At 40.9% G+C, this 14175-nt stretch overlaps 1 protein-coding gene across 1 annotated transcript; it reads right to left on the reverse strand.

Moving 5' to 3' along the window:
- Positions 1–1376: 1376 nt before the first annotated feature.
- On the reverse strand, positions 1377–13322 carry mpp1 (MAGUK p55 scaffold protein 1). The gene is made up of 12 exons (XM_080508455.1): positions 13048–13322; positions 8955–9083; positions 8149–8227; positions 7967–8052; positions 7813–7881; positions 5556–5752; positions 5352–5455; positions 5173–5253; positions 3661–3741; positions 3367–3569; positions 2253–2327; positions 1377–2184 (listed from the first exon to the last, which is right to left on the reverse strand). The coding sequence occupies exons 1-12, from the start codon at positions 13168–13170 to the stop codon at positions 2008–2010; spliced, it is 1404 nt and encodes a 467-aa protein (XP_080364581.1). The 5' UTR covers positions 13171–13322; the 3' UTR covers positions 1377–2007.
- Positions 13323–14175: the final 853 nt, after the last annotated feature.

A 14175-nucleotide genomic window follows, 5' to 3' on the forward strand; every position in this document is an offset into this window, starting at 1 on the left:
CTTTGTTTTGCTTCAGTCGTCCCCAGAAAGCCAGTCTGAGGTTTAACGTTCCACTCTGGTGACCTCAAGCATCACTTTCCAGGATGGCATGCAGCTTGCACATCACACACTAGAGCCTCTTCTGACTATTATATAAATATGATGAGATTTTTTTATCTGTTTTTGTAAAATCCTGAGATTCAGGGAGCACATTTTACACACTGCTAATCATTGTGGTGCCAACTGAAGTAACCGTGTTTTCAAATCTTTCTTTTTTAATGCAAAGTGAGCTTCATGGTTTCCCTCATTATTATGCTCTTCTATGGGCTATTTAAGTCTAAGCTTCATGTAAAACTCACTTAAAATGCACAGTTGTTCTCGGTAATCATTTCTCCCAGCGGGTACACCGTGTGCCTGTCCCACTGTTCAGCTTTACTGCAACACGTTCACTCAAGTAAGCAGCAACTAAAGGATCTAATTTGCATGAAAAACACCTCCACCTGTATTTAAACTGGTATGCTGGCTTCTGATTGCATTTCGCCATCCAGTAACAGCGATGCCATCAGGAAGCAGAGCTCTGAATGGAAGCCGCGTTGAAATTCATTGTCATGTATAACCTGCAACCCGTCCTCTCACACTGAGGATGAGGAGGGAATTGCAATGCGAAGGACACAGGTGAATTATTTGTACGGTACAAGTCTCTTGATCTATTATTGATCACAGCGTAGAACCATGATATCTGCTGAAAAATTCAGGCAGACATGAACCTCAATGCTCCGGTCCAAATCAGAGACGTTGGTGCGTCATGGAATATTCTCTAATCTCATTGTAGAAGGTGAAATATTGACGTTTACATTTTCAGAATTTTGCTGGTTGATGTAAATCTGACCATTCATTTCTCTTCTGTATCCATTTTATAGAGCAGAAGGTATCTCTATTAACGCCCATTAAAATGTTAGAAGCACCATTTTGAAACTACAGAGAAGAGAAAACCCATATAGACATGCAAAACGTGCAAAATCCACACAATGTCTGGTTTATCCATACAACTGCTTTTCTAGTGGAGGATGTTTATTATAAAACTACAATTTTTTTTTTTTTTTTAATTCAGTTCAGCCATACAGTCACAACTATGTGCAATTTAGAGTAACCACTGAATTGAATACACATGCGTTTGGACTATGGGAGGAAGCCAAGCAATCTGAGAAAACATATGCATGCTACAGAAATGTTTCCCAAGCCTGAGTTATTGTGAAACAGGAGTGCAAAGCAGCCTGAGAAGTCATTCTGTTCCAGTTGCACTTTTTTTGTTGACGGTAAACACTGCTGGAGTATCTCCCTTAAAGTCTCCCAGGAGCCGATTTCCACCTCAAACACAAAGACAAAAGAGCAGCAGCAACAGAGGTGGCAAGTTTATTTTTAATTTATTTTTTTTTCAGTTTAAAAGTGCCTTTACAGTACCCCATGAGGTATACAATTTTGATAGGACGAGACAAAGTGAGGATGTTAATGATTGGCTGAAAGGGTTTACGTGTAGAGGACCTACAGTATAATGGACTTACACAGACTGCACGAGCAAACGGTTTCAGAATTTCAATTTCATGGTATAAACCAAATGACAAGCTGAGGGGGGAAAAATAGAACAGAAAGAAAGATTATAAATCCCCAAATCACTGGTTTACACAATGAAACCCTGTCACTTTTTAAATGATGATTTCATTCACAGTTGTGGTCCTGTTTTGCATTTTCCAACATTCCAACAATCACAACGGTGCGCGACACAAACGACTCAACCCATCGCCCCCTCGGAAAGCCTGAAGCACACGTCTAAACAACAACGCAAAGCATCCCTGGTGAGAATCTAGACGGCAAACCTTTCTACATATTGCTCATTTTCAAATGCGTCTGTGCAAAATAAATCTCAGTGACAACTCTCGTTAACTGAAAGGTAAAGCCACACACACCTGGGAGGTTTTTCGTCTAAGGAGTGATATTGCACTGCTTTTCACACTGGGGACACGCGCCGCTTCAGTACACCCAGGACACAGGCACCCACTGAGGGGTGGAGGTGACCCGCTCGATGGCCTCCTCCACACCTTTCACGCTTTCATCCACGTCGTTGTTGACGAGCACCACGTCAAAGAAGTGTCTATACGTCTTGAGGATGGCGTCCGACTCTTTTTGGATCATCTGCAGGTTCTCCGTCTGGGAGAGAAAACGCAGAGGATTAGCGGTTCGGGGGGGGGGGGTATTTCCAGATGATGATGGAGCACCTGGGGAGCAGTGGTGGTTGGAGCGATGAACACCACCAGCGGTGCAAAGTCAGCAGTCCTCAGGAGCTTCAAGGTCTGAAAGAGGAGGGAGGGTGAGACTGAACTGTGAAGAAATAGCTGGTGAAAATATCACTTAACACAAGATATGTCATTAATAATAGGATTACACACTGTATATATACATTTTGAAAGAGCGTCTGTCATTTTAGGGGAAGAATTCAAGAGGCTAACGTCTGCATTGTGATAGAAATGAGCTCACAAATACAACACATGGGTAAATAATTAGCCATTCCATCTTAAAACTTCAATGGATTATTTGGGAAAATATCTAGTGAGGTAAAACTAAATGAAAGTGACTATTGTGGGTTTTTATTTGCCTGTTTGATAGAATTTCATCATATCTGCTACCAATAACAAGTTTTAAGTTGCCTTGATCGTATTTTTAATCAAGCGTTTCATGTGTGTCGAATATTTAGCATTTCTTTCTTTATGTGACTGAAAACTAGTGGCACACCACACTTGGTTTTCCTTGTAGAGCCAAAACTGTTTTACATGGTTTTGTGGCTAAATGACACTTTGAATAGATTGAATGGCCAGAAAAAACAGAAACTACGTCACTGAAAAGATTGGGCCACAAGTCTGTGTAAGTTTTGGTCATCGTATATATTACTTATGAGATGCTTGCAGACCTAAAGAAATGCAAACAAATGCAACATCTGAAACAACATGGTCTAAAATGGGGTCTCTGTTTGAATGAGTGGATTGTACATTATTAATGATGCATTACTGGGTAGATTCCTGCATATTAGCCTGTAAATATTTTACTTACACAGTTGTGCTCTTTATTCTTAATTTTGGGCTTCTTGAGACTTTTGAGGCTGGTGCTTTTAGGTATTTAACATTGAAATTCCATCACAATTTTCCCGTTGTCTTTTTAGTCATTGCAAAATACATTTTATTCAGTTTATACAACATTAAACCATTTCAGAACAGATTGTAATAAAGGGATTATAAATGGCAATCCATTAGCCTTATAAAACCCAGGTTACGTTGGCATGGCGGCACTAACGAACGGCTTCACTTTCACTGAGCGCTGCTTCAAGTTTCCACCAACCTGCGGCTCCACGTCCAGCAGGGCGATTTTGCCCTGCTCGTGGATCTTGTGGATGGTCTCGATTTTGGTGCCAAACATGTATCCCTGGAAGCTGCCGTACTCCAGCAGCTCATTCCCAGAGATGCACTTGGTCATGGCTTCGTTGGAGATGAAAAAATACTCGTGCCCATTCTCCTCGTCCTTACGCTGGGGCCTGGTGGTGTCTGCGCAGAGGGTTAAAAGAGTCAGTCGGACACGCCGAACCCGCTTAACACGGAGCCGCAGTGTGCGGAGAGACATTGTGATTCTACTTACGTGGCGATGGGTAGGAAAATTTATCAGTGTATTTAGTCAGAAGTGCATTTTTGATATGGCTCCTGCCTACACCAGGCGCGCCTGAAAAAGAGCAGAATTGATCGAATATTATTACATTTTCATCAAAAACACACAGAGAAGATTACTTCAAGTGTGGCTGCATGAGCTACTTGTGTACCATAGATCAGTGTTAGCCTGCTTTATTTAATATGGAGAACCAGACAGTTTGATCAATAAGGAAACAAAAGCTACTGGACAGAGACAACAACAACTAAACATTTGTTTTCACACATACAAGAAAGCAGTATAAGTGTATGCATAATTTAATACACTTTTGGCCTCACATTGTCTCTTGAAAGCCGCCAAGGACATACACTTACTTTAAAACTCATTTTCTGAAGTAGTTCTCCAGTGAGTGTTTGCAAAACTGAGGGGACCGTCGCTACTTCTGCAAACTGAGAACCTAATCATGCCAAGCCTCTGCAGGACAAACACTGATTATGACTGCAATCCACTCGAAATGACGCTATGCTGTTTTCTCGTTGTTTCAGAACGCTGAAGTTCAAGCTGTTTTCGGTGTTGCAGAGTAATAATAATAATAATAATAATAATAATAATAATCCCCTTTCGGGGACCCAGAGTATTGTTTTGAAGATGGCCGTGTCCAGTTAGCATGTGTTTTATTGGTGCTTTATTGCAACATTAGGATTTCAATGACTTGATTCTCCAATGCTGAAGTTATCCTTGCAGAAATGTTATGTTTCTGATAACTTGGCGTTGCTACTCCCTCCTGGTAGGATCCTTCTGGGTTGTGGGTTTTTGTTAAAGTTCATGCCTGGTTTCATGTTCCTTGTGTAATCATCAGTCGTGTCTCGTTTCCTCCCCAATACACCGCCATCTCCCCTAATGACCCTTGATTGTTGTCAGCTGTGCCTCATTGTGTGCACATGCTCCCTTTGGGAAGAATTTGGACTTTTGCTTCCCCTTCATGAGAGTCCTTTATTTATTTGCAGAAAATAATAGATGCACACTGGGGATCAGGAACGAGAAGTTACGTCAGCTTCTCTAACACGACAACGTTTCAAGTGGAAACGCATTGTTGTCGTGTTTTGGTTTTGGAAAAGTTTTGCTTTTATGCAACGTTTTTAAAACTACGTTCATTTACAAGAAAATGCAAGAAACGCTGAAAACAATTAGCCACTAGATGCCAAAATATAAAGGTTTTGCGTTTTCACCTGAAAACAACTTTTCTCAAAGTGTCTATACTGTTATTTAACTTGCATTGTTACAATAAACTGAATTCCTAAAACTTTTTATTTTTTAAATTCAGGAATTAAAAGGTAGGGATTCTAAAATGCCACATTATCATCTGTTTACCATACTGTGGAGAGCTAATGTAAATAACCATGAAGTGCATCTATTAGATCTGGAAATGAGTTCCAAAAAGAAAAGAAATCTCCGCATGAATGAGAACTAATGGCTAATAATATTGTATTGAGCAAAGACGCTTACCAATAAGCACCAGCGTTTTCCTTTTGAAAGCAGGCAGCTGAACAACCTCCTCATAGGAAATCACATCCAGCTGGTCAAAGACTGCAAAAATAAAAAAAAGAAGAGTGGATTTTGTTTCACATAAATGGACATCAACATCCAACACACTGTCGGTATCACTACGCTGGTGGTTAACATACTGGAGCTGTGTTTGGCCAGGTACTTGTCTTTGCACTTCTTTTTCTTTCCAAACGGGCTGCAGGACTGGCTGCCCTCTCGAGCCTTACTTTTACTGGCCACCCTCCTGCGAGGAAATAAAATAAACAAAAGTCACACCGAAGACTTTTAAGTGTTTAGCGGTTTGATTGTGGGTAAATCAAATATTATGGAGGAGCTTTTTAAACCATTCTTGGAGCTCCGGTGAAGGGATGAGTCCGGCGGAGTCGGCGGCGCTGCTCTCCACTCGGCCCTGCCACCAGTTTGGATCCTGCTTGTTGATGATCTGGATGATGTCTCCGGTGTGAAACGTCAGGCCGGCCTCTTTGCACGGGATCAGGTCGTCCGTGGTGGGGTCGTAGTCGAACTGGGCCCTCATGTACATCTGCGGATCGAGGGCGAAATCGGGTCAATTCTCTTGGTTGGAAAACACGTACGCAGACTGCTCAGTACTGGAAACCGTGTTGCCCAGGGGTTTTCAAAGTGTGGGAGGATCCGCCTCCAGTCGCAGTGGCTGAACCACAGTGGCCTTGTGTCCATATATAGTTTACTGTACAAACTTATAGTTTTTTAATTACACAAATCAACTTTAAAATGTGTGTATTTTAATAAGATAAGGAGTTTTCCCCCTTTCAATTAATGAAAAGGAGCAAATGTTGCATAGAAAAGGCATCCCCCAGGGAAAGGGTTCGGGCCGCCCCACACTTTGAAAACAACTGGTTAATCCTTTTATAAGTTCTTATCAGCAACTGGAGGTTTTTCTACATATACTTTCTAACACCACGGTTGTTGTCAAACATTCAGCTAACTTTGAAATACAAATGACAGAAAGGAATTGATAAACTTTCTCAATAATATGTAAAAACATTTTCGGCTTCTTTCTTTCTTTTTTTTAATCCACTCAATCTGTTGGAAGAAATTACCCTGGTATGCCAGCTGCTTAAAGCATAACTATGATTCTTTTGAAAATGGTAGAAATATTTCAGTCACAAACCTTGAACGAAAATATTCCGCAATTTGTTTTACTTCAATGGTTAAGTGGGGGAAAAAAGCTGTTAGTCGTGACTGGAGAAACTATTGGCGTCAACAGTGGATGTATTAGCAAAGGTGAAATTCTAATACAGATCTACACGTATAAAAAAAAAAAGCACCTTTCAGGATAATTATTATTAATGAGGCTTCAACATTTCGATTATCCTAGTGTGTAATGAGAAATTCACCCTGAAGCAGAATAATTAGTGGACTATGTGATCTTGGGATGATCCTCATGACTTCTTGTTAAAATTTGAACTCTATGTGAACAAATCTCAATCAAACTGTAGAAGATCACAGCAGGACCACATGAGAATTCTCCTCAGGGTTTGTTTTTTTTTTACCGTTATTAGTTCAGTTCAAAAACATTTGTGGCTTCCCGAGACTTCCCTCTGGTACACACAACACGTGTGCAAGAATTGAATGTACTGGAGAAGTCTGGATCGTCACAAATTACATTTAATTAGCATTAAACAGCCCCTCCAGAGAACTGTTAGGGCAGGACTGCAATTAATAATGCAAATTCTGCACAAGTTTCCCTGTGGTATAATGGTATGATGAAGAAATGCTATCACATACCAAAATAAACTGTGTCCTTATAAAAAGTATCACAATAGTTGATCCAACTGGGACAGTGACAGATAATTGTTATAGAAGCTGTGTTGTTTTACATTTTTAAAGGATTTTGCACTCCAAACTAGTAATTTTGGTCAATTCTAGCAATTTTCATTAATGAATTAAATAAAAATGCAGATAATTTGAAGTTGGGACTATTGCTGAGCACATATGTTCATTTTAAACACAAAAAAAAATATTTATCGGAGCCACAAGATCCTGGAGGGACTGATTGACGTAGGCAAAGCACATCAACTAATCCTACATATATTGATGAACTTGAAGCTTTATGGTGGTTTGCCATCACTGGCCACAGCAGGTACTGAGCTTCTGAAATACAATAATCATCAAACTTATCATTTTTCTAAGTCCGTGTTTCCATTATCGGATCAAATCGGTGGTTAAATCGAGAGCAGCCATTGTTTTTCTGCACACAGGCCGCTGCTGTAGAGACTTGCTGTGGCCAGCAGATGGCAGAATGAAACACACACTACCAAAGTGTTTCAAGCCCAACTAGCATAACTAGCAAGAGGTGTTAAGTTTCACTTTGAACTAATCACATAGTCACCTGAGTTGTTCATTGACTAACAGAAGATGCACCTAAACAAAATCATGTTTGAACAAGTACATCGTGGAAGGGAGAAGAAAAAAAAATCATCTTTGAATTCAACGCTGAAGTGGATTTAAAGTAGATTTTCTTAGTTTGTTTGCAGAAGAAAAATATGAAACACAAAATTCACTCCAAACCAAAGCAGCACGGAGCCGGTACTGGGTATAACGTGTCCGTCGCGTCTTTACCTCACAGACTCGGGATCGATTCTTCATCTTGGGGATGATCCTCATTGTGACGACTCCATTTGTTTCTTTCTGCATGTAAAGATCACGCCGGTTTAACACGTTCCTGTGACAGGCCAGGAGAATAACTGCATTGAGTAGTGAAGGACTCACTTACAAGGATCTTTTGTAGCTGATCTACGGTTTGGTTCGTCACACTTTTTCCATTGATTTCTGCTATTTCGTCCCCTTCTTGTAAAGACCCTGGAAAACAAGCAATGAGACAAGCTTGCAATTTCTCCCAGACAAAGAGATCAGGAAATGAATACGCCAATGTTTTAATCATTTTTGGGTTGTCACCTTGTCTGTGGATCATCCCACCGTGCAATATTCTGGCCACCGTGCATCGTTGTTTGTCGTTCACTTTCAGAGTGACCCCCTACAGAGAACAGAGAAACCATATAACAACCATATAGTGATAAAATGCGCACTGTTTGCACCTTTAAAGACAAAGTGCTCGGACAAAGAAGCTACATGTAAAAGGAAATATATATTAGGAAAAATAGGGAACTATCAGGGAGGGAAGGTATATAAGAAGTTTAGAACCTAAACTAAATAAAAGTTGTTTACTAAATCGATAAAAACTACATGTAACAGAAAAATACTAGAAAAATCAAGAAAAAAAACATACAATAAAATAAAAATAGCCGAATGAAAGCATTAATTCAAATAAAAACAAGAGAAAATAACACCTCGAGTACCTTTGAGAAGAAAGTGAGAACATACTGACAACAAATGATATAGAAAGGGGAAAAAAGAACTTATTCTGTGAGCCTGATACCAAAACATGGTCAACTTTGGAACAACAAGAAAACTCTTTGATGTGAAAACACAGCTGCAAGCCCTGAACATGACCAGTCAAATTATGTAAATCCATCCAGCCAGTGGAGAGAAGCTAAAATTGGGGCATGTGACGCCTGTGAGAAGCGGAGGTGACAGGAAGGACATTAATGACTCCTTCCTACTCCAGTTTACAAAATACTAGAGTCTACATTCCCATTCCGGTTTGGATCGAGCTCGGATTTCTGTGATTTTGATGGATTATAACGCGACAACTCTCTTGATTAATCAGCGAAATGAAGAGGGTGTAGAAGCCGATTGTTCACCATGGGCTCGGAGGGATTCTTCTCGAATGCTACTTCCTTCATCCTGGTCAGCTCTGTGCCGTTCACGTGTCCTGCACTGCCGTTGGTGTAGACGTCTGCCCCTTTATTCTCATAGGTCTGCATAGCCGCCTGCAAGGAAACAAAAACACACTCATGGCTTCATCGCACACCTAATAAAACCCGACTTCACTGAAAAAAAAAAGAAAAAAGAAAATACATTTACATAATTGAATTTTGGCTGATTAATTTGCCAGAGATTGGATTTCGTTTTCACTTCGTCCGCACAGATCGCATCATTATCTCTGCAAGCGAAGTAAACACTTTCTGCGGGCGTGCGCCAACAGCTCCGTTTCATTTGCAAGTTTCAAACATATGTTCGGGGTTGAAAATTAACCCGACGTTATAACAGCTCATTAACCTCGACCTGTCATCTGGTCCACCAGGCTCATGTGGTCATGGATACCAGCAGTGTCATCGGATGGTCACTAATCTGAGACGGCGTCTTCCTCCGACGGCGTCCGGACCGAGCTATTGAACTACACAAACCACAAATTGCACTTTTACACCTTCATCAAGAGACTCCTCATCACGCCGCTCCCATCCTAACATCCGTTACAGCTCGCGGGAAAGAAAACAAACATCTGCTGTAATGCATGTTAGTCTACTTTCCCCAGCATGCCTCATTCTTCAGTTTTTAAGAAGAAAGAGGGATATAAGTGGACTTTATATTAAAATAACATCTGACTTTTCACTTTCCTATTATCCCAACAACTGTTAACAATATATTTTTTATGAAAATATATTGTTAAGGTCAGTATTCAGTCACACATTCATGATTAATACTTCATACAGCAGTCAACTAAAGACGTTTTTATACTTCAAGACTCTAAATTCGGTATAAAGACACACAATTATACAAGAAAATAGCCTGCAACCTGCATCAAACTAACAACAATCACACATATTTCACTTTCGAGTAAACAAAAAATGTCCTCCATGCAGTTTGGCTGTACATTACTGACCGACAAAACAATTTGTTATTCGAATGACAACACAATAAATATATATTACTGGGCTAATTGTGTCTATGTTAATGTTGCTTTTAGTCATGTTCTGTGTTGAATTCATATTTTCTTAAGATAAATGAAAAAAAAAAAAGAGAATATAAAGATGCCAAACACTTGGGTGTTTATTGCATTATAATACATATTTAAAAATAACACCCATCTCTATAAATATCATACCCCCCCCCCCCCCCCTCTTTAATCAGTCTTTGTTTGTTTTGAAGAAAACATTTTTAAAAAAACTACAAGTTACCAACTGTGGTCCCGAGTTTGATAAAAAGTTAACAACTGGTGTTTGTTGGACGAGTTTCGTTAATTCAATGCTTTACATGGATTTAAAAAGTCATTAATTTGATGACGTTTTGTCCAGACTGCTGGTGAAAAACCTTCAATCTTTATGAACGCAGGTAAAATTAATCCAGCCAAAGCCGGGGTACACAGATCAAATCAGTACGCAAAGTACAACATCCATGGGGGAACTAATTTTTTGCATCAGCGCAAAGTTTCTTTATGAAAGTGACACATCAGCGCTGCTTCAGCAGAACTATATCATCTATATTCCAGTGTCAGCACTACAATAAACCAATAAATATCATTATCATCCCCCCCACCTCCTCATCCACAACCTCAGTGATCCAATAATGTGAAGGGAAGTTTTTTTGTTTTCCGTTTTATGAACAAGTAGAAAAACGCCACTTCTGTTAAAAGATTATTCTATAAAGAGGAAGTTTGCAGTGTTTTTTTGGTTTTAATCCATAAAACAGAAAACCGAAGCAGACAATGTTTCTATTTCTGTGTGGCTGAGTCGGGAGTGGGCGGGATGCAGGCGTCACAACTCCCCAGCACTTGTTTTCATGTGCAACTTGATAGTTATTTACCAGTCAGTTACATGTCAGGACCCTGCAGCCCCCCACCCCGATGACGAGGTTGAGTGATGAACAGATGAAATTACACACACCGAGGAGAGAAATCGGTACAGCAACAACAACCTTGAATTGATTTCTTACTTTTGAGATAATATTTCATGAAATGCAATAAACTTCACCGAGCTAGAACAACATCACCCCCCCCCCCCCCCCCCCCCCCTCCCCCCAGTAACCCCCGGCTGAATCTGAAGTAGTGATTCTGGGATGAATATCATTCTTTTCTTTCGCCATTCAGTTTTAAGTGTTTAGATGACATAACACCTGGACAGACACCAAATACACAGAAAATATACTTTTACAGCCAATTTAATCAAATGCAATCGTCTCCTGAATTGTACCATCTCTACTCAACTTAAAGTAGTCGCTTTGCGGGTTCACTACAGGCATTTCAAGCAGAACGTGACAGACTTTGTGAAGAATTGGTGATTTAATTACCCTTTCGTGCTAAAATATTGGCTTTCTTAGATTAAATCAGCAGTAAAAGTCCTTATAAATAAGAAAGTGCCTCGTCAGGGTGATGACAGTCACACAAAGAGATTAGCGGGTGATTAAAGGGCGTTTGAGTCGCGCTACAGTGAGTGAGGTGACGAGGTCCTTTCTGAGATTATGGGAAGGCGGCTTCAGTGTGGAGAAGAAACAGGATGAAGGGGGGGGGGTATTCAGGCCTGCTCGCCCTATGGAGGGAGGGTGTGGCTTCCTCTGGAGTAGATAGAGTCGATCAGGCTGCCGTGCATTTCTATACACAGTGTTGACCTGTACCTACAGATTACTAAACAATCTGTGTCTTTCTTTAGCCATGATGTATACACCCAACCCTCAAAATTTAATCACCCCTCCCTGTTGTGAGATGTATGGTGGAAAATCCTTTATCTCCTATTGAGCGTTTGAAGAAGCACAGTAGGAGATCAATATCTCGGCTACAATGGGACACAGTGTGCCTTATCACACACAAACTCCAACAACAGATGCAGTTTCTGAGAAATTTAGACAGACTGTCGAGAAATTAGCCAGAAGGGCGTCGAGGGTCCGCTCCATGTGCCAGAGGCCGGTCTTGCCTGAACTTGCAGGCAGTGTTCAGTTTTTGTACGACGACAGAGATGAACCTGTGACAGTACAGAGTGTTTAAGAGGAGTTGCCCTGAAGCGGTTTCAAGAGGAACACAACTTTAGTCACGACTAAGATAAAAGAGCAAGAACGTAGCACACGCCCTTCGACAAACTGTGAGATAGAGGGCCACGTGATCCCACTCCAAGACACTGATTTCACAAATCAGCAGAAGGGGACAGATTGTAACTCAAGGCCGGCGAGCCACGAACTGCTGATGTCAGGACAGGAGTTTCCTCTCTTCTCCATTTCACTCAGTGACTCTGTGCTGAGTTTTCACATTCAGAGATGTTCAGCACAAAGCTCCCTTACCCACCCACCCCTGACGAATCCACCCTCAGCTCATGAAGGATAGGATTGAAGCCAAGGGCGTCCCAATGTTCACCTCCAAATGTTTCTGGGGTCATCTCAGGGTGGTTTCACAACATGTCCCAGCTCCAAGAAAAAACAAGTTCACAGCAAGGCCTGGTACAGTGTTGATGGAAGTAAACAACCTGTCTGGCCTCAAATGAATGTAATTCCTCAGAGGAGGGTCAACAACAGCTTAAAAATAACTTATTGCAGAATCCAGCTGTCTTTTTCAAAACTACTTTACAACTTCAGCTGAACTCCAGAGACGTAGGATAACTACACCATCTGATCCATGCATCTTTCACGTGATTCATCAGTTTCCAACAAGTTGTGAAATGACTCTCGTGTGTTTTAATATGGTATATTTACAGAAGTGAAACTGCCAATGCAGCGTCTGCTGGATCCAATGAATCCATGAATGCAGAGGCTGCAAACACACAAGCACACAGTAAATAGCTGACATACATGAGACAGATGAACACAGTGAGCCGCTTTAAGCCGCAACTATGAAAAAAAAAAAATCTATTTATAGGAGAGCTGCTGAGGGAATAAACAACGGTCATATAGCCCATAATGTGTCTGCTTCCCGGAAGCCATGGCAGAGGGGAAAAAAAAAAAAAAAATCAAGAGAAATAAGCGACATCTTACCTTGTCAGACTTTGGTTTGTTTTGCAGCAGCTGCTCCAGGTACAGATCGGACAGGGCTGTCCGGACGCTGCTCACCGGCTCCAGAATGACCGCGGCTTCGTTTTTATTGGATTTTAACGTCATCTTTTTGTGCGCTAGATAAGAAAGAGGTGGAAGGAGGAAAAAAAAAAAAAAAAACAACAACTATCAATCCGATTCGCCCCCTCCCCTCCCCTCCGAAAGGCCTGCTGATAATGAGTCCGGACGACGTGACAGTTCACCCCGAGAGGCTAAAGTCCAAGGTTTGGCTCAGAGGCAGGTGAGAAGCGCGAGATAAGTGTTGCGGCGAAACACCGCTGACAAAGCAAGTAAACACGCAGCGGACCCACTGCGCTGCGAGGGGCGGGTCCAGAGGCGTTCAGGGAAAACACGACATCCCAGCACTCATTTTAACGTCCGCTTTATCACACGGACTCACAATTTCCACAGATATTTTAAGAATTTTACTCTCCCTATTATTATTTAATAGCGAGATCGTGATGCATGATGATGTTGCTGATGTTGTTTTGAATCCCTTTGTATTGAACTACTCAGTGGGCCTATGTCCTGCATGTTATAGCTCTCTACCAGTTGCAGCACACCTGAATGCAATGAAGCGTTTGTTATTGGGCTTTTATACAGCCTTGATGATGGCATCAACATTAGATTGAGGCAAGCTGAAGCTTGGAAAGAGCTATAACGTGCAGGTCATCGGCCCTCTAGGCCCGGATCTGAAGACCCCTGCAGGATGGATATCTATTTGAATTTTATCGAATTGGATTTAATTGGACTGAATTTAATTGACAGATAAATAGGAGCCCCTCTTTTAGCTCAATCTGATCAACAAGTCATACTACAAGTTACCATGTTTATTATTAATGATTCATTACAAAATAATACTTTGTCATTGTAATTTTAAAAAGCGGGATTTTAGTCTTGACTGTTCTGCTCACGATGCTTATTTGAATGGATGGATAGATCGATGATTGATGGATTAAATTCGTTGCAATTTAATTCAGAATTGTATTTCCATAACGACAATAACAACACAGTAATCTCAAGACACATTACTACATGAGGAAACATGAATGGAAGGATGACTAAGCACAT

The sequence above is a fragment of the Blennius ocellaris genome, assembly GCF_963422515.1.
Source record: "Blennius ocellaris genome assembly, chromosome: 14".
Lineage (NCBI taxonomy): Eukaryota > Metazoa > Chordata > Actinopteri > Blenniiformes > Blenniidae > Blennius > Blennius ocellaris.

Excerpts from the sequence above, each read along its gene's own strand:
- mpp1 (XM_080508455.1), bottom strand. The coding sequence starts at position 13,170 with ATGACGTTAAAATCCAATAAAAACGAAGCCGCGGTCATTCTGGAGCCG. Across the intron at positions 9,084-13,047 it reads ACAAACCAAAGTCTGACAAG|GCGGCTATGCAGACCTATGA; the intron begins GTAAGATGTCGC and ends GTTTCCTTGCAG. Across the intron at positions 2,185-2,252 it reads CAACCACCACTGCTCCCCAG|ACGGAGAACCTGCAGATGAT; the intron begins GTGCTCCATCAT and ends TTTCTCTCCCAG.